Source organism: Panicum hallii, chromosome 5, assembly GCF_002211085.1.
Source record: "Panicum hallii strain FIL2 chromosome 5, PHallii_v3.1, whole genome shotgun sequence".
NCBI classification, from domain to species: Eukaryota; Viridiplantae; Streptophyta; class Magnoliopsida; order Poales; family Poaceae; genus Panicum; species Panicum hallii.
Window position 1 is genome coordinate 26,413,150 of NC_038046.1, and position 21,439 is coordinate 26,434,588.

The window sequence follows — 21,439 nt, forward strand, 5'->3', positions numbered from 1 at the left end:
TTGTTGGCATCCACCATTGTAGCAGCAATTAGATTTGATCGTGTTACTTACTCCACGGACAGTCAAATCCTAGCCGCTACTATGCAGAGCTCCAACATCACGGATCAACCTGGAGACTGGAGGCTGCGCTTCCTCCTTGCAGATTTCATTAACCACCAACAAAACAAGAACAATCACTGCAACAAGATATCCAGGGCTGACAATACTCCTGCCTACAATCTGGCCAAAGAAGCATGGAAATGCAGATGTAGAGTGTATCTACATTTGTAATGCATCGTCCAGTTAGGGAGGCATTGCACTCTGTACAGCGGCGCATTTTTGGCCTCGTGTTTAATCAAATAAATCCAACCAGCATCAGAAGATATATGTTTTGGTGCTTTGGGTATTCTGTGGAGGGGTATTTGTTTGCATCCATATTTTTGAGACTCTGAAAGGTAGGGCCCAACTTCCCCTGTCTGCCCTCCGACTAGAGTGAAACCCCTCCATCCTGCTGCCAGCTCCCGGATAACACTAGCAGCAGCAGAAGTCCGCCGCCGCGGGCCAAGGAATGGAAGCCGTGGCAGCAACCATGGCGGCGCTTCCAGCGCCTCCATGCACTTCCTCCTCTCCATCGTCCGTGTTCCTCACCCCCAACTCCTCCACTGGCCGGAGGATGGCGCCATGGGCGGTGTCCGTCCGTGCATCTGCGGCGACATCGGTCCGAGGGACGCACTCCGTTGGGTGGGACCCGTCGGGGCTGGCAGCAGCCAGGCCGGCAGCCAGAAAGGTGCGCCTCGAGGAGCTCGACACCACCAACATGCTCCTCCGCCAGCGCATCGTCTTCCTCGGCTCCCCGGTTAGCTTCTTTGATTCGTTTCCTTCCCAAAAATTCGCTGTCTCTATATTCATACCATTCTTGCAATTTTCGTTAGGTTAGTCACTCTGTAGATAGATGCCACGCTCGGAAAAGCCAAAACATTTGAATTCCATTTTATGGTTCACACTAATTAATGCCGTCAGTGGCGGAACGTGAGCTATTTGGAAGGAGGGGCCAATTACTGCTAACTTAGCTAATCTACCGATGTACAACTATGCTAATATACCAAATCTTAAAGAAATTTCCTTGACCAAGTGGGGGCCAGTACCCCATTTCACCTCTACAGAGGTCCACCAGTGGTAATCGTACTAAAAATATCCATCCTAATATGTTTGTATGCAACACAAAAGGAATTTGTTCAAGACAAAAGGAAGTTACATATGTAAACACACGACATGTTTAGGTTCAGTGCTTCAATGACTCACGTACATAGAAATATTGAATTCATGGTTAAGGTACATATGTAATCATACTTGGTAGGACCATCATGTATGTCACGAACTCATGGTTATTGTGAAAACCTGAACATTGGTTAAGTTACATATGTAATCATACTCTCGGTTACAGTTTACTTTTTCCTGAACATTGGTCTTTCAACATGTACATCTGCAATAATGTTATTTATTTGGGATTGCTGACTGAAGTATGCGTTTCTTGATTGGGATTGTTAGCGCGAATGACTTTGTACATCACCTTTTTATTTGAATTGATTTACTTTTGTATTATCTATGCTTGCATTTATTAGCAAATTTAATCTTGGGAGCTTTCTTTGTTCCATCAGTCCTATCAATATATATTTCGATCTAAATATATGGATCTGTTGGAACGGCTTATGATGTGTAGGTAGATGATACAAGTGCTGATCTTATTATCAGCCAGCTCTTACTATTGGATGCAGAGGACCAAACTAAAGACATTACATTGTTTGTCAACTCACCTGGAGGTTCCATAACAGCAGGTTTGTTTTTTCACTTAGCCATTGCAAGAGCATATGCTGGTGCTCTTTGTGTGAACAGATGAGCTTTTCAAATTAATTTTGATGCACTGCAATAAACTGGCATTACTGTCTTATCGGGCTTGGTTCATTGGGTCAAGTGACTGGATCATCAGTGAGATGAAGGGTCATGTACATCCCCTTGACCCCTTCAAATTACTCCAATTGGAAAACATCTAGCCAACCACTTTATATCCACAGATACTATGGAGGTGTACAACTAGAAATAGTTAATAAAGATGGAATGAGTTTACCTATGCAAATCAGTCATGCTTCTTTCTCATAGCTGCAAAAGTTTTTGAAAGGTTATCAAATTAGGAGAACCACGATTTTGATTTATGTATTGGATACGTTTCGTGGAAATGACATCTCCAAAAAAATATTGAACTTATAAATATATTTATAGAAACCTGTGATATTAGTGTTGTTTCTGTATAAAATATGTATGTTTCTAATCTAGTAATAAAGCCCTAATTTGTATGCTACCTGATAATGACAGAGACGTCACAATGAAGTATGTACAGCTACTGCACTATTTCGCATTAACTTCACTATTTAAATTTATTATTTCACATTATGTATGATGTATTTTCTAATGAGTAAATTTATGTCCGCTCCTTAAACTTTTAGGCGGTTCTCATCCGGATCCTCATACTATGAAATTGCATATTTTGGCTCCCTAAACTATCTAATTGGGTCATCTGCGTCTAAGTCAGCCACGCCACATCCGCACTGACATAGTTGTGGGAGCCAAAAATGCAAATTCTTTGTATGGGGACTCGGATGAGAATGCACAATAGTTTAAGGACTGGTAATGAAATTTACTCATTTTCTAATTAATCAACCTAACCCAGCTGGTAGGAGGTATGGATTTATACTCCAAGCACCCAGGTCCGAGTCCCCTTCGGGCTCAACTTTGGTATTAAAAAGACACCTATATCTTCCTTGGTTGGTCGAGTTTTTTTAGTTAGTCCTTAAATTTTCTGCACAAGTTTATATCAAATAGTAAAAAGTACTACTTATTGGTGTTTGGCCAGAAGAAAATTTCATTAGATTTTAGGGATGACTATCTGAATTGTTGAGGCATAGAATGCGCATTGAATCATAAGAATTCCATGGTCATGCTGTGGTGCAGCAACCAGAAATTTTTCACAATCTTGAATTTTCTTATTGGTAAGTTGTTAATTTCGGTGCTTATGCCCAGTTGTTAATGTCGGTGCTTATGCCTTTTTGAGGTGCTGTTAACACTGCTAACAGCTTTTATCTTCCTATGGAAGCACCATACAATAATTTGGAGATCTCAAACTTTGGACCAACTATGGTAGGGTCACTTTATGTCGTCTTTAAAGGAGTCCTGATATGATACATATTCTATTTGTCATGTTTGTATCATAAACACACAAAGAATTTCTGGTTTATCAATGAAATCTAAATTTCTTAAAAATGCACATATTTGAGATAGTTCACTGGCAGAGGAAAATTTTCTATGGTCACATCAAAGATGGGAACTAACTATATCAAAAAAAATTTCTCGAACGCGCAGGAGAACTGCGTTTCATTTCATTAAGAAGGAGAGAAAAATATGTACAAGATGGACCCAACACACACAACGCACCCAAAACACCCACTAACACACCCACTCTCATGCTGTGAATAGAACAGAAGCGCCATTGAGGATGTTTTGTGCCACAAGGAGACTAAGATCCTGAGGCAAGTGACCTTGCAAGCAGGGAACTGAGCGCAGAAGCTCCTGCCATGCCCCAGAGGGCACTCTCATTGGCCACTGCAAGTAGCAGCTCCGAAATATCTGGTCTCCCACCATTGAAAACGATACTGTTGCGGTGCTTCCATAGCTCCCAGGCGACCAGGATAATTAGCGACTTCAGCCCTTTCCTAAGGTCTTTAGGAACCCCCTGGCTGCTTTGCATGACCAGCCATAAAAACGCTCTACCATGGCCTGGGGTGCCAAGGTAGGCAAATTCAACTTTTGTAGAATGACTGTCCAGGCTTGCCGAGCAATAACACAGGAGACAAGAATATGCTGGATTGTTTCTTCAGCCTGGTCGCAAGAAGGACATGATCCAGGGTGGGGCAGCCCACACTTGGCAAGTCTATCCGCTGTCCAGCATCTATTGTTGACAGCGAGCCAAATGAAGAACTTGCAGTACATGGGGGCCCAACTCTTCCAGATTCTTTTCCAGGGAGCAAATTTGATAGAACCAACAAAGAAGGCCATGTAGGCAGATTTGCTGGAGTATTGCCCAGACCTAGTAAGACACCAATGGTGCTGGTCCGGGGTGTCTTGATGTAGAACAGTCCCTTCAACCAGGTCCTAAATCTGTAGGTATTCAATGAGGACCTAGACTGTCAGCGCCCCTCTTATATCACCCACCTGCGGCCCTGTAGTTCCTGTGCCACTGTTCTCTACTTGATGATTCTCCCAGGGATCAGGGCAAAGAGATTTGGCGCTAATTCAGGCCTGAACTAATACCATATAGTATCACGTTCATTGCAAAAATTCCTTGCAGTTCTACCTTCTTTTTAAAAAAATTTCGAACACACAGGAGAGCTGTGTATCTTTATATTAAAGAGAGAAAAAGGGTGGGGTGGGGGAGTGGGGGATGGCGGTGAGGGCCAAGGGGGTGGGGATCGGGGTGGGTGGGTGTGTGGAATCCCAAAGACACACCACAGTGAAACCCCTACACTCACACTTATCCCTCTCCTCAACCAAACAGGTCCAGCAAAGCACCAGAGCTGCAATTCCTCTTTAAAGAATTGTTGTGCTGCCAGCAGAGAAGGGGTTACTCCATCCCCCTATTTCTATGATTCCACAGGGTCCAAGCTCCTAGGATCACGGCACTGTTAAAACCTTTTCTTTGGGCTTTCTCAACTCTGTTGGATACTTTTCTCCACCACTCTGTGAAGTTCTTCTCATTCCTCCTAGGAACTATGCGCTCTAGGCCAGGGGGGCAGCAGGTTATACCACCATTGCTGAGCAAAAACACAAATAGTCAAGATGTGCTGCATCTTCTTCTCTTCTTGATCACATAATGCACACTGTTCCGGATGGGGAGACCTCTTTGTGCTAGCCTATCTGCAGTCCAGCACTTGTTTTTAATAGCTAGCCATTAAAACATCTTTCATTTCGGAGGAGCCCAAGATTTCCAAAGCCTCCTCCATGGTTCAAATGTTTTTTTTTGGGCACCGGTTCAAATGTTATTGCACCATAAAAGAAGGCCCTGTTAGTAGATTTGGAGGAAAAGGTTCCACTCCCCTCATATATCTCCAGGAGTGCTGATCATTTTCCTGAATCTGTGAATCCTAATCTCAAAAAAAAAAAAATCAGTGTGAATCCTTGTATGGAAACCCAGATTTGCAAGTACTGTACCAGACCCTCCATGGAAAGGCTCCCTTGGATATCACTTACCCATCTTCGGTTATCAAGAACCTGTGCCACTGTCCGGTTATTCACACACCTATTCGAAACACTACTGACCATGGCGGATCCCAAATCAGTCAAAGAACAACCGTGCAGTTAGAACGCCCCACCTAACCAACCCGACCATAAAACCCAGGTGTTATAGTGGGAGGGGTGGGGGCCTTTATCCTTGGTCCAACAGTAAGTGCTAGGGATTTCAGATGAAGGATGCTGGAGATATCACTGACCAGCTGTACAGCCCCCTCCTCATATCTAATTGGTATCACACAACTTTTCTGAATATTAGTTTGCAGATCAGAAGCTTTACCAAAGCAATCTAATATTTCCTTTGTGATCTGCAACTCTTCTTGTGCTGGCCGGATAAATAAAGCGACATCATCTGCATTGAGTGATAAACGCTTATCAGCAGCCCGATTAGCCAAAGGTTCTAACAAGCCCCCCGTCCCCAGCCTTGATAAATATGCTGTTCAGCACATCCATAACTCAGAACAAAAAGCATAGGAGATAAGTGATCCCCTTGCAGTACTACTCATAATATATTTTACACCTTGTTCCTATTTTAATCTTGAATTGGTGTTTTATTTGCTCAACTAGAAGGACTTCCACCTACAAACACATATTCTCCTTCTGCTGTCTGTATTAAAGTATTGTGAAATGACACAAGAAATCATAGGTGCCACCGCTTAGGCTGATAGTGGTGTCAAGGCCAATGCCACTTACGAGGATGGGGTTTGTCAAAAGTCGTCCTCACCCTTCAACTAGCCATGACTGGACAAACTCAAACATCTTTCCAAAAGAAAAAAAAACTCAAACAAATTTAAGAGCATGTCCTGAAATTTTAAAGCATGAACTTCATCTAACAACAATATGGCAGTACAGTCGTTTAAGAAAACCAGTATTTTAAAGTCTTTCATTGACTCCTTTTGGTCTACCCTAAATCTTGTAAGTTCTTTGAGACCCAGATTGTTTCGGGTTGGCCTAAACCTTGCCAGTAAGGTTTGTTTTCTTTTCCCCTTCTCCATTGTTTCTGGTTGGCCTAAACCTTGCCGGTAAGGTTTGTTTTCTTTTCCTCTTCTCCCCTTTAGTTAAGATTCTCTTGTCAAGTATTACCCAAACATGGATGGAAGTAAAGAATTTGGGGATTTGTCTATTTGAATTTTGTATAATACTAAACTAAGTAAAAGTGGTAATTCCTTGTCCAACTGTACAGATTATTTCTTTCTCTTAATTTCATGCAAAGAGCAGTTTCCGAACACAATTATAACATATGACACATCAACTTACAGGTATGGGAGTATATGATGCTATGAAATTTTGTAAGGCTGACGTCTCAACTGTTTGCTTTGGATTGGCGGCTTCTATGGGTGCATTTTTACTTGCTGCTGGGACAAAGGGTAAGAGGTATTGCATGCCAAATGCGAGGATTATGATCCATCAGCCATCAGGTGGTGCTGGTGGGAAAGTAAGTAACAGTTGTTTGTTGTTTTGTTGTTTTGTTGCTTTGTGCTATTTGTTTCTTGTAAGATGTGCTGTGTTACCTGTTTCTATTTAGTTGAGACAGAATATAACATTGAGATCAAAGTTGGAGCATCTTTTTTCTTAATATTCTTTTACTACTGCCTATTTTTTATGCTCTTACTTTGTGGCTCTTGCTGTGTTTCATCTGTAGCCTAAACATATTGCTTGGGACTAAATGTCTTTGTTGTTGCTACGACTAAGATTCTGTTTCCTTTTTTCCCCTTTTTTCTTAAAAAGAACTCGACCAGGGGAGAGGCGTCCCCTGATTTTTGTCTTAAGAAGATTGTGCCGCGACTCAAATCCGGGCTGACTCAGCGAACCTCTTCTCTGACGTGTTTGGCTGACCAGTCACTGTGAGAGTGTTGGTTTTTTTTTTTCTGCATGAAAAGGCATGTTCATCTTATTAGATTTTTATTATACAAAAATGGGGGATTTGGTGTAACCATATGTCACAATTACCTGAACTAGTGGCACAAATAACAATATCATGGTACACTATATTCCATTGACAATAGGCTTGTGAGTGCGGTAGCGATAAACAGCTCCTTAGCTCATATCTGGTTCGTTTGTGGTACATTTATTCTTATAACTTCTGAAATTGGAGTCCTTTTTTTTGAAAGGAGTGAAATTGGAGTCTGAAACTGAACTAAATATGTCAAAATCAGAGAAAAGGGCCTTGAGAAACTGAGATTGGAACCTTCAACCAGAATCTTCCATTACAGATTGATGAGAATTGAGAAGTAGGCTGCATGATGTTCTAGGCCTATCCTTTGTTTTGCAATACTGCTGACTTGGCTTTGTTTCTGATCCATGTCAAATAAATATGCTGCCAAGGCACATTATACTGTTTTTCTGACTCTAGTATGTAGAAAACAGTGACACTGATTTATGGGTTTACCTTGCTTATTCTTGTAGGTCACAGAGATGGGACTACAGATAAGAGAGATGATGTACGAGAAGATTAAGATCAATAAAATATTGTCGAGAATTACTGGAAAACCTGAAGAGCAGGTACTTCAGAATTTCTTGCATGATGCTTGCTTTTCGTGAAGCAACAGAAAGTTTTGTTGCAGACATGTATTGATTGCCATTTCTTGTAGATTGATGAGGACACAAAGTTTGACTATTTCATGAGTCCTTGGGAAGCCAAGGATTATGGGATAGTTGACAGCATTATAGACGAGGGAAAACCAGGGTTGGTGGCTCCCTTGGCAGGAGCTGTGCCGCCTCCAAAATCACGTGTGTGGTACTTGTGGAAGGCTTCAGGGCCGACTAGGAAGATCATGAAGGATCTACCTTCCGAGGAGAAACTAGTTCTCAATGGTAATGGTAGTGCAACTGGAGATGATGGTAAGGTCAAGAAGACCTCGGCAAGTTGAAGCCTGCCTTCTAGCTTACAGTAATTTAATGGAAGGTGGCTTTGCTATGGCGGAAGGCGATGATAGGATGATGGAGTTCCGATAAGTAATATTCAACGTGCATTGCTGCTTTTGGCTGAAGCTCCAACGAGCCCTCTCGATGACCTTTTACTCCGTTTTCATCATGGGTAGTAAAATTGCGTAGCATCCCAGTTCAGATTCTAATGTAATGCTCATTTTAATGCCATGTCATTGACAACAAAGTTTGTCACCACACCGTTGATGTGAAGTGGATAGGCGTGATCACCGCCTCCATCCTCATGCTTGTCGAAGGATTGATTACCAATTAAACCATAATGACACATGCATGATTTTTTTTCTCTGCATGCAGCGTGTGCGGACTCCATGGAACCATGGAGGTTCATTGCAGTTAATGAAATTTTGGAGCAAGAGATGGATTCCAGGCGCATTTAAGGCTTACTTGTGCATGGGTAGTGTGACGAGACATTAATCCTGCATGCATGCAACACTCAAAACATGATTCTAGGGTGTAATTCCTGATACATGAGTGAGACACACACAAAAAACGCATGTCACACCTGGTTTAAAAAAAGGAACTGAATGTATTAGGATCAAGTTCCACATATATGATAGACCGTACAAGTTTATATCCGAAATAATATCATAAAGGAACAGAGTATCATAATACTTTATTACATGATCGAAAGTCTTAATCTTAAGCGAATAAATAAACGTTTATAACTAGTAGCGGATTTCAACTTCATAGTTAGATGACTAGAAGATATACGCCTACTACTTTTCAAAATCTCCAGGGAACTCCGGATAATTATTTTGTTCTGAGCAGCATTGGTTTTAATAAAACAAGTGTGAGTACACTTATGGTTGGTACTCAGCAAGTGGAGTAACTTATATGACATGCAAGGCCAAAATTAAGGATAAGCTGATATGGTTTGACTACGATAAGCATTTTTAGTTGATCAAATTTTATTTGGCAAGCATTAACTAAGGATAAGCTGATATGGTTTGACTACGATAAGCATTTTTAGTTGATCAAATTTTATTTGGCAAGCATTAACTAAGTGTAAGTATATACCCTAAACCCTAAGTATATACCAACTCTTGGGTAAATAAAAGATATAAGATAACAACAATAAGTAGAAAATATCAATTTAAATCATCTTTAAGTTCAATTATCATGTGAGGGTCCAAGCCGTTCTTAACCGTGAGCACGGCTGATATATCAGTTTTCACTCTGCAGAGGTTGTACACTTTACCCACAATTCGTGTTTCACTTGATGCCCGGGTTTGCAAAACCCTTAAAACACTTTCAAGGTGAGTGGCAGGGATTCGCTACGAGGCCTTTACAAAGATTCCCTAACTTATGATAATCCGTTAAGATTTCAAGTCAAAACGGTCATACCTCTCCCTAATGAGGCAGACGCTTTAACCAGTATCATATCACACCCTTAAGAGGACCGAGCTATACCCCGACGATGCAACCGCTCTTGCCCTTTCCGTAAGATTATCATAAGCTAAAGTTTCTAATTAATTAGCCAAGACCAGAGCCATGTAGTATTGTGGTTGCACCGTTTTCCTGGGTGGTTCTCCATGTTCCAATTAATGCAATGATCTTAATTATCACCATAAAAGTATTCAAGAACATGAATAAACCAGTGTAGCATAATTTTAGGTTATCCAACCAAAGTCTAAGTAAAAGCAACTAGCGTAGCTACAACATAAATATAATAACCCAGATTTAATCAAGAAAGTTCAAAAGAAACTAGGCGCATCCTTAGTTAGGATCCATCATATTCTAGACACATGCATGCATATAAAGTAAATGTGTGTATTTATAAAGTTATTGGGGCTGAAGTATGATCAAAGACCACTTGCCTTTGTCAAAGAACTGCTGCTGCTCGGGAACATCTTCAAAGCTTTGCTCTCGCGGACCCTCGAACTGCGCACCGTCTATCGTAACAAACAAGTACATACAAACAAACAATACAATAAATAAGAAACAATATACCAAACAATATAAATAGAGCAACATAATTTTATAAAGCCACTGTATATGTCGCAAGGGTCGCGTGAGCATGAGAATCGATGAAAACGGAATTAAAACGGAGAAATTATGGCTAAAACATGATTCTAGGGGCTTATTTGTAAAAGACTTGCATTTACAAGAGCTCTGGACAAAGAAACCGAGGGCTAGAACATAATTAAACCTTAGATCTAGGGTTTAGATTGCAAAACAGAGGGGCTAGGGATGGCGGGTTCTATTTTAGAAAAGTACAGGAGCTATTCAGAAGAAAAAGGATCTATTCGTGAATACTTTTGAATTGCCGTAGACTGCGGGTTGATTCCTATATAACTCAGGGGCTAAAGTGCAAAATATCCTAGGTTTGACTGGTATCAGGTTTACTTGACTCGGGTTAGATCTAATCTAACCCGTTGGATCGGGATCCAACGGCCAGGGGTGGCTGACGGCGCGGGGCGGCGGCACTGGGCGCTGGCGGAGAGAATAGGTGGCGGCGGACGGTGGCGGGCGCGCCGGAATTGGCCGAAAACGGCCGTCAGTGCACGGTTTTGAGCGCGGACTACACAGGAAGGACGCGGGCGTTATGGGGAACTCATCTAAAGGCTCGGGTTTGGCGAGGTGTTGCCAAAGAGGGACGCACGGCGGCGACGGCGAGGAATCGGGCGCACGGGAAGATAGAGAAGAGCGGGAGAAGGGGTCGGCCAGGATCCTCACCGTGAGGCGGAGCTTCGACGGCAGAGGAACAGCGAGGCGAAGGCTGCGGCGGTGACTGAGAGGCGGCGGCAATGGCGGCGGCGGCTAGGCCATCGAGAGCGAGAGGCGGCGGCTGCGAGATATACGAACCTAGGGCACGGGCGGCGCTTTAAATAGGGCGGCCGCGGGCCTTAGCGTGCGGGCTCGGGCTACGCGCGGTGGGGCGGCCTTGCCGTGCCGCGGCCGGACTCGGGCTTGAGCCGGAGTCTGGCTCGAGGTCGGGGATGACCCCGGTAGGTGGGGTCCGTCTGTCAGCGAGAGAAGGGGGGAGGGGGAAAGGAAGCTGGTGCGCGGGCGGATTGGGCCGGGGAAAGAGAAACTGGGCCGCGTAGAGGAAGAAGGAAAGAAAGAGCTGGGCTGGGCCGCGCGAGGGAAAAACAAGGGGAGGAAAAAGGCCAAGTTGGGTTGGGCCGCAAGGAAGAAAAGAGAGGGTGGGTCGGGCTCAATTAGAAAAAGAGGGGAAACAAGAATTGCATTCAAATGCATTTAAATTTGAATTTGAAATTTAAATTCAAATGAAAGACAAACAATAAAACAATGCAATATGGCATGAAATGCACAAAAACTTTATTTCCTTATATTTTTTGTTATGGTTAAGTAAATTCCTATTTTTTGTGATGGATCCTAAAAGAAATCTAACAAAATTTATTTAGGTTTCTAATTTGAAAATTAGGGTGTTACAATATGCAACAGTAAAAGTCTGATAAATTGATGTCCGCAATCGTAGAATTGATTCCTAGGTTGCCAAGGAGATAATTTTAATGGTCAGCTTGTCTTTCACCCCACTGGCAAATTTGGCTACCAAGATGGCATACTTTGACCGCCTCTAGGGGTTATTAGTATGGAGCAATTTGATTTGCAAAACTGCTGTGGTAGAACCAACCTGAATTACACCGCCTTAAGTATGCAAGTCCTCTCTCAAGGGCTCCAACGTCAAACGGTGTAAACCCTTGACCTGTCGGGTAACGTCCCGATAAACCACCGAATGCAGGATCAAACAAGGTACCTCGCACGAAGGCGAGTCCAGAGATACAATCGCCAACATATTTTACATCACAGGCATTTATATCATATGAGTGCTCAAAAGTAACATAAGTTCCCAACTGATGGAAATTATTACAAAATAGTTTAAGGTTTCAAGTCATGGCAGCGGAGTTTAAAACATGGTCACTGTACACGTCGCCAATCCAGACATCATGCTAAGCCCTGGCATGATATCACTCGGTATGATCAGTGTTGGCCGGGGACGGGTCCCACTCCACGGACCAACCATCAGGCAGAGGGTAAGGGCATGGCATAGGCAAAGCAGAGTCTTCAAGGGGGATTACCTGAATAAAAGTCACAATGCAAGACTGAGTATTCTAGTACTCAGCAAGGCTTACCCGCTTCATGGTATACTTTGCCATGTAACTAGACTTATGAAGGCTTTTCTGGTTATAAGTAAAGTTTTCAGCTGAAAAGCAACAAAGAGTAGATCCTTAATTTCAACTTTTAGCTTTCAAGTTCCATGTGATTATCCATTCTAGATAAGCACCTATAACTATTCAAGCATGGTACAAACATCATCTTTGATAACCATAAAGTTTCTCTTGTTACTCTATGTGGCAAAGGGATCAAGCAGTCTCAATCTCCGCGAGAAACGGACGATTACTGAATCGAATTTCAGTCTTGCAAGGGTAAACCTAACTCACACGCTTGGAATATCCAAAGAGTATTCCGAAGCAACCGTTTGCCTTTCATTCCGACTCATGGATCAGATCCACCACAAGCGACTGCAGGACCATACTGTTGTCGGTCAAAACCCACCGGCGAGCAACGACAGGCAACACGAGGAGCCGGGAGGCTTCCGGGACTGCTGGTGGGCCTCGGTCCCTTGGTCAACGGCCCAAGAGTCCGGCACACGCCCTGGCTTGATGGAGTGCTAGGCGTGCCACCTGACCTATACCTGATTAGGAAGGTGTAGAAGTCGTTTGTCAGCTATCTTCCTGCATGCACAGACATGTTAAACATTAGTCCGAGCTGTGATCGGCTCTTACAATGACTCCCAAGATCAGCTAAAGAAGCCGACGGAGTCACTGTACTAGGTCGGACCTGTCTTCATACCAGGTTGGACCTTCGGGTACTTATCAGAATTGGCTAGAAGAAGCCGGTTGCCATGTTTAACAGATCAGATCTACTAAACATATGAACGTTTGCACAAATCCGATAGAAAGAATAGAAACATGCTCTGTAATTACCAAGCTAATTCAATCTGCGACAGTAAAAGCTTTCACCGTATAACCGGAACATCCTACGCATGGTTAAGCCTAACGAACATGAAAGATAACAATACGCTAACCCAAATAGAGGCCTAAAAACCAACTAACAAGTCGATTCCTGGAACAATCCCTCGTCAGGTTATCATAAGGCACCAAATATGCAGCCGAAACATTTAACCCATTTGAAGGGCCTAGTCATACGAATATTAAACCAATTTTTTGTAGCACAAAGAACTACCATAACAGATTAGATCTACTAAGCAATAACAGAGCAAGGCGCTGCCCCTGCGCCCGAAATCGAACATGAGGACAGCTAAACGATTACAAGCAGCAAGCAAAGCATGGATTCACTGTTCGGAATCATTGCAGCATCATAATCATTTAAGATAACTAGTGCTACTCGCCATCAAAAACGCTTCAGTACGAGCAGCACAAGGATAAACAGATAAACGCAATGCTGCTCCGACCATGCAAGACATGATCGGAGCAGCATGTCGATTACCTGGAGAAAGCCCTTGGAGAAGGGGTGGTGATGCACCGAGAGTTTGTTGTGGATGATTGATTGTATTGATTGAGTTTCACGATACATATTTATAGTCCGGAGACTTAATCTTTTCCTAACTAATCCTAGCTGATTACGGTACAATCTCTAACTTACTATATTTAAACTATCCTTAGATACATGGCCATCCTGGCCCTTGACACGTTCGCTCAGAAGCCGATTTGCAGACTATTACGATGACTTCCTTCAGCCCATGTTGCTCTCGGCCCATCCTTTGGCCTAGTCAAATTATGGCGATAACACATGCCCCCCTGGTTTTGGCAATGATAATTCCGAAACCATCGCTTCTTCAACTTCTTAGACTTGTGTACGCGCATACCGCTCCCAGCGCCATTGGACGCGGCCCTTCGACTTCCAAGGCCTGTACACACGCGCTGCCTTCCAATCCCATTGGGCGCGACCCTTCGACTTCTTCCTCGGGAATCGTGATAATGCCGCTTCGCCTTCCATCTCTGCCTTTATAAACCGGCATCAGCAGATTCATTTCTATCCATCTTCTTCCCTCGTGCATTAGTCGTACCAGCACACTCAGCATCCCCCGACGATGGCTTCCTTTTCTCCTGTTTCCTCCAATTCCCCTTCGTCTTCTTCCATAATCTCCATCACCTCCCCTGACTCCAACACCTCCAGAGAGGCGTCGCCGGAGTTCGATCCAATAGCTTCGTATGAAGCTCACGCTCCTCTGCATTGGGACGCAGAGGAGTGGGACTACAACACTTGGTCAGAGGATGATGAGCCCTTGGTCGACGATGAAGACCTCCAGATTCTCCTTCATGGGGACCTGGACGAAGACGACGATGAAGATTCCTGGGATGATGACTTCCTCTCTTTCTCAGAAGAAGATGCCAAGGAGACTTCCATCGACGACGACTCAGTAGCAGGAGGATTCTTGCGTGGCGGATCGTCGACTTCAGAAGGCGACGGGGACACCAGCGACGACGCCAGCGATGATGGCTGCAACAGCAGCAGCACCGGCGGCGGTGATGGCAGCAGCGACGACGACACCAGCGCGTCCCCTCCGTACAAGCGCCGCAAGACCTTAGGAACTTACTGGTGGTAGTTCATAGGATCCTCCATCATTGATCGCAGAGCCGGTAGATCGGCTTCTTTTGTAATCACCTTTTGTAAATAAATCCTTTTATTTCAACAAGCTAATGTCTGACATTTAATATTAAAGTTCGATGGCATCGCATCGGCCCCTTCCCTTGAGTTATCTGATCCAATCTCACGCTTTTCTTTTATTCGGTGTATGGACCGGCGCTGCTTTTTTCCTCTACAGATCTGGCTTGCTCATCTCATTCCACCTTGTAGCCCGATGCATTGCACCGGCTTCCAAAGTACCCGGTAGATGCTGTCCTGCAGCCTACGAGGTACCCGATTAGATCAACTCGATGTACTGCGAAGTACTCGATTATACCCTTGCAAATACCCTGATTATACTAGTCCATAGCCTGATGCATTACATCGGCTTCATCACTCATCTTCCCACATGCTCGGGAAATATTTCTTGAGATGTTGACCATTGGCAGCCACCGGAAACTTAACACCATCTAATTCTTCAAGCATGTATGCATTCCCTGGCAAAACTTGATCAACTCTATAAGGCCCGTGCCAATTTGGAGACCATTTACCATACTCCGCATCCTTAGTCCCCAATGGTAACACCGCTTCCATACTAAATCCCCAACTTGGAATTCCTTCGGTTTAACTTTTTTGTTGTACGCGCAGGCTACCTTGGCCTTATTTTCCTTGATCTTTTCCAGCGACTAAAGCCTGAGTTCTGTAATGTCTTCCACATTGTCGCTCATTAGCGCTGCATATTCTTCAGCAGTCAACTCATTCTGAAATTCTATTCGTCTTAAACTGGCCGTAATTTCCCATGGCAATACGACCTCCTGCCCATATACCAGATGATATGGTGAAGTTCTTGTTGCCCCATGGCATGAAACACGATAAGCCCATAATGCTTCTAATAATACTTCATGCCAACGCCGTGGGTATTCATCAATCTTCCTTTTGATCAGCTTGATCAAGCTCTGATTGGACGCTTTAGCTTGTCCGTTTGCTTGAGCATAGTACATAGATGACCTGATCAATTTAATCCCCATGTCGGCAGCGAACTTTTTGAATTCATCAGATATAAACACCGACCCTCCATTTGTTGTAATGGTCTGAGGGATTCCAAACCTATGAATAACATGTTCTTTGATGAAATTGATGACGTCCCTTGATGTTACTGACTTCATAGGCACAACCTCTACCCATTTGGTGAAATAATCTATGATGGCCAAGATAAACTGATGGCCTTTACTTGATGGAGGATTAATCTTACCGATCATGTCCATGCCCCAGCCCCTGAATGGCCAAGGTTTAATGATGGGATTCATTGCTGATGCTAATACTATTTGTACCCTTCCAAACTTCTAACAGGCCTAGCATCCTTTATAATACTTGAAGTAATCTTCCAGCATATCAGGCTAATAATATCCTGAGCGTCTGATCAACCATTTCATTTTGTGGGCTGATTGATGAGTACCACATGTACCTTCATGGACTTCATGTAAAAGCCGATTGGATTCAATCGGCCCCAAGCACTTAAGTAATAGCCCTTCCAGAGTCCTGTAGAACAAGTCATCCCCTATCAGGACGTACTTCATGGCTCTGTAACATATCCTCTTATGTGCCCCCCGAGCCGGATCCTTCAAGTAATTGAAGATATCGGCTCTCCAATCTCCCTGCTTCAGCAGGTTTATTGGAAGATCGGCTTCATCCGCCATGTGCTTGTAACCTGAAGCCATCTGGGCAAGATCATTGGCCTCAGAATTTTGTACCCTTGGTATCCAGTAGAAATTTATATACCTGAACTGGGCCATCAGCTCCTGGCATTGTCTCCACAAAGGAAACAACAACTCGCTTTCACATCGATATGTCACCGTGAGCTGTGAGATGACCAGTTTTGAATCCCCAAAAACTTCTACTGCCTCTGCTCCAGCTTCGAGAAGTAACTCCATACCTTTATGCACTGCTTTATACTCGGCTAGATTATTGGTGCAAGGTGTTGGCAATCTGATTGAAAAGGAATATGTTGCCCCCCGAGGCGAAACGAGCAAGATACCTATGCCAGAACCATCTCCACAGACCGACCCATCAAAATACACCGATATGTCTGAGCTGGTTCTTTCCGCAACGAGATCGGCCAGCGCCTGCCCTTTGACTGCTTTTGCGGGCTGGTACCGGATGTCAAATTCTGACAGAGCAAACATCCATTTACCGAGTCGGCCTTTCAACACCGGGGCCGACAACATGTGCTTGATAACATCTGATTTGCAGATGACAATTGTCTCAGCGGAAAGCAGGATGTGGCGGAGCTTTGTACAAGTAAAGAATAGACAAAGGCATAGTTTCTCAATTTTAGGGTACCTTGTCTCTGCATCTAGCATCCTCTTGCTGAGATAAAAAACAACTCTTTCCTTGCCATCCTGCACTTGTACGATAACTGAAGCAATGGAGGCGGCACCTACTGACAGATAAACATAGAATGGCTTACCCTGCTGGGGTGGGACTAACACAGGTGGTTTGGATAAATATTCCTTGATATCTTCAAACGCCTGTTGTTGCTCTGCCCCCCAACAGAACTCGTCATTGGCTTTAATCTTCACCAACTCCATGAATGGCTCGATTCTTCCTGACAGATTGGAAATGAATCTCCTAACAAAGTTGATCTTACCCATGAGTTGTTGGAGTTCCTTCTTCGTAGTAGGTGGTACCATTGTTTTTACAGCTTCTTGACTCTTCAGGCCGATCTCGATTCCCTGTTCATGAACCAGAAAATCCAGGAACTGACCAGCCGATACACCAAAAGCACATTTCTTAGGATTCATTCTAAGCCCGAACTTCCTAGTTTGTTCCAGAACTCGCCGTAGATCTCCTAAATGTCCTTCAGCCGATGCAGATTTTACCACCACGTCATCAATGTAAATCTCCACCAGCTTACCGATTAAGTCATGGAACATATAATTCATGGCCCGTTGGTACGTAGCACCAGCATTTTTCAACCCAAAAGTCATGACTACATACTCAAATAATCCCACTGCACCTGGCACTCTGAATGCGGTCTTGTGAATATCCTCTGGAGCCATAAAAATTTGATTATAACCAGCATTGCCATCCATGAAACTCAACATCTTATGACCAGCAGCTGCATTAATCAATGTTTCCGCAACTGGCATCGGATACTCATCTTTTGGCGTGGCTCTGTTAAGATCTTTGAAGTCTACACAGACTCTCTATCGGCCGTCCTTCTTCTGTACAGGCACAATACTGGAAATCCATTCAGCATACCTGCATGGCCTGATGAAGCCTGCTGTTATCATCTTCTCGGCTTCTTTCTTGACTTCTTCTAGAACTTCGGCCTTCATTTGTCATGCTCGTTGTTGGAACGGCCGAAATCCTAGCTTGAGAGGGAGTCGATGTTCAACAATACTCCTATCCAACCCAGGCATCTCTGTGTAATCCTAGGCAAAACAATCCGTATATTTTCTCAGTAGTGTTATCATCGCCTCTCGCAACTCCGGATTTAACTTCTTGCTGATGAATGTTGGCCGTGGCTTATCCCCAGGACCAATATCGACTTCTTCTAGCTCGTCAGCAGATGTAAACCCGTATCCTAGCTTCCCTTCATCCATCAAGTCCACACTGCAAACAAACAACGAATATGATGTAAAAGGATTTGGCCGATCGCAGGGATCGGCCGACTTGTTTTTTTCATTAACTTGTGCTTCTTTACAATTAACACATGGCCGGTTACTTGAACGGGGCTCTTTGTGCACTGTGTAATGTAACATGGATAATAAAAACAACTCGAGTCCTATTTTTTGGGGCCGATCGCGGGGATCGGCCTCTCCTGTTTCTCTGGTGCAAACTGACTTTGGCACCCCATCTAATCTGTAAGGCCAGTGGATAAGACCAGCCTCACCCCGTTTTTTGTAGCCTCCACATGGTCGCAGCCCTCCAAGCTGATCCCTAAGATCGGTTCCTGGTCCTCCGCATCCCAGACACTCATGGCGGCGTGCGAGACTTCAACAGAATCGTCTGCATGGACTACTTCTACTTCATCTCCATCCCATTGAATCAGACATTGGTGCATGGTAGAAGGGATACAGCAATTGGTATGAATCCAATCTCTCCCAAGTAGGATGGTGTATGAGCCCTTGCTGTTGACCACAAAAAATGATGTAGGGACAGTTTTACCTCCCACCGTCAGATCAACACTGAGAACTCCTTGCGCCTCTGATGTTTGTCCGTTGAAGTCACTTAGTGTGATGTTGGTTTTGATTAAGTCCCCAACAGAATGCCCCAACTTGCGCAGCACTGAGTACGGCATTATATTGACCGCTGCTCCTGTATCGACTAACATCCTGCTGACAGGTTGGCCGTTGATGTACCCGTTTAGATATAAAGCTTTCAGGTGCCTGTAATTCTTTTCTCGGGGCTTCTCGAATATAACTGGTCGTGGCCCCAAGTCAAGCTGAGCCACTGGTACTTCTTCACGGCCTGGTGCATGAAACTCTGCAGGGAGAACACACACCATGTGTGCATCAGCCGATGTCTTCACATCGGCTTTCGACTTCTTGGGCCGCCATACCTTCTTGGAAGAACTTTCTATTTTCCGAGGATTGTGGACCTTTTCTGCCAAATCTAGCCGCGCCTTCCTTAATGTTTCCAAGTACTGGGCCTCGGCTTCTTCCAGGCTGCGCAGCCGCTGCACCCTCCGCTTCTAGGACCGGTTGAGCCTGTCAGGGCACCAGCGTGGTCGGTGACACCTGTTTTCTTCATCTTCCGGATCTCCCCCTGCGCATGATGTCTCAACTTGTTCTCGACAAGGCTGCTCTGGTCCCAAACGCTGAAAAACTGAGGTGTTTCTCGTATTTCACTCCTGAGAATTGCATTCTAGGCAATCTTCATGGGTAGGTAGTCTTTTCATACCAGAATCCCGGTAGTATATAAAGAACGGGCAATGCCAATGATCCCGTGTATCCTTCCGCCTTCTGAGGCGTTTCCCGATGCGTCGCTCATATTCTTTTTCTTCAGTTTCGCGTTGGAGACGCTGCTGATACTGATACTGGTATTTTTTCAGAAGATGAGAGGAAACTGGTCATTGATTCCTGACGTGCCTGACCTGTTCCTCGGTGATATAGTCCCTTTCTTCTTTTTGGGGCCGATCGCGGGAATCGGCCTCTTGCCTCCTTGAATGTTGACGTGATGTATGTCCTGCCATGTTAATACCAAGCGTGAAATCAAGCTGCCGACGCGTTGATCGGTCGTACCCTTCCACCATGTTTACGTTTGGGAACGGCTGAGTATCAACCTTCATGGCATATTGCCCCAAGATTAATCGGCCTTGCTCAATGGCCGATTGTATCTGTCGCCGGAGTTCCTTGCAGTCGCCGGTACCGTGGGTGAAAGAATTATGCCACTTGCAGTATAATCTCCCCTGAAGCTCCTGGGCTGTTGGAATCTTGAAACCTTCAGGGAACTTCAATTGCTTTTCTTTCAGGAGTTAGTCGAATATCTGTTCGACCTTGTTTACATCAAAATCAAGTCCTTTTAAAGGACCCTGTTGTTTCACCCACTTGCAGGACACAGGCTTTGCCCCCCCGTGCCCACTCCACGACTGCAACCTCTAGGTCATCCTCAGAGTCTTCAGAATCTTCAGCGTCAACCATTACCACTTGATGCTTGAACTTGTCTTGGTACAACTCTGGATGGCGTTGCTCGTATACTGTCATCTTTTATACTAGATGTGCCAAAGAGTTGAACTCCAGCTGGAAAACCAAATCCCTGACTGGTTTCACTAATCCCAAGATTGCCAATTCAACAGCTTCTTTCTCTGAAATTCGAATCGAGTAGCATCGATTCTTGACTTCTCTGAATCACTGAATGTACTCCGCCACTGTTTCTCCTCGTTTCTGGCGGACCTGTGCCAAATCAGCAATCCCAGCTTCTGCAGCTTCTGAATGATATTGTACATGGAACTGTTCCTCTAGCTGCTTCCAAGTGCGAATAGAATCAGGACCCAATGATGTGTACCATCCAAAAGCCGGCCCTATGAAAGACTACGAGAAAAACCTCACCCGTAATGGATCTAACACTGAAATCATCCCTAGCTGTGCCAGATATCGGCTCACATGTTCTATGGAGCTGGATCGCTCTGCCCCGTTGAACTGGTGAACTCAGGTAGCCGATACTTGGGCGGTAGGGGAATTAAATCATATTCACTTGGATACGGCTTGGTGTAGCTGATCGCTCACCTTCTTGGGAGAATGCCAAATTGATCCCTCAAAATAGCACTGATTTGATCTACTGTATGAGCTCTTGGGGCCGAGTGCGTACCTTCATGACTCGGCCTCGTTGCATAAGTAGCCAGCCATACCTGTTTATCGGCATCGACCACGGATGTCCCTCCAGTAACTCTTTGCGCCGGGTGCCCACCATCTGGTATATACGCACAAACATATCCGTGCGGCACCTCCTTGGGGGGTTCGCTGAAGAACTGGTGATCAGCAGGGTCACCTCCCACCTTGTATATGACATATGCTGGAGAATTCTGTTGCTCTAGGGCAGCAAATGCATAGGGCACTGG

General features: G+C 44.4%; 1 protein-coding gene across 1 annotated transcript; it reads left to right on the forward strand.

The window, feature by feature from the left end:
- The first annotated feature begins 451 nt into the window (after positions 1 to 451).
- On the forward strand, positions 452 to 8,551 carry LOC112893467 (ATP-dependent Clp protease proteolytic subunit 3, chloroplastic). Its single transcript, XM_025960817.1, has 5 exons — positions 452 to 835; positions 1,700 to 1,814; positions 6,576 to 6,751; positions 7,723 to 7,818; positions 7,908 to 8,551. The coding sequence occupies exons 1-5, from the start codon at positions 548 to 550 to the stop codon at positions 8,184 to 8,186; spliced, it is 954 nt and encodes a 317-aa protein (XP_025816602.1). The 5' UTR covers positions 452 to 547; the 3' UTR covers positions 8,187 to 8,551.
- The last annotated feature ends 12,888 nt before the right edge of the window (positions 8,552 to 21,439 follow it).

Excerpts from the sequence above, each read along its gene's own strand:
- LOC112893467 (XM_025960817.1), top strand. The coding sequence starts at position 548 with ATGGAAGCCGTGGCAGCAACCATGGCGGCGCTTCCAGCGCCTCCATGC. Across the intron at positions 836-1,699 it reads TCGTCTTCCTCGGCTCCCCG|GTAGATGATACAAGTGCTGA; the intron begins GTTAGCTTCTTT and ends TATGATGTGTAG. Across the intron at positions 7,819-7,907 it reads CTGGAAAACCTGAAGAGCAG|ATTGATGAGGACACAAAGTT; the intron begins GTACTTCAGAAT and ends CATTTCTTGTAG.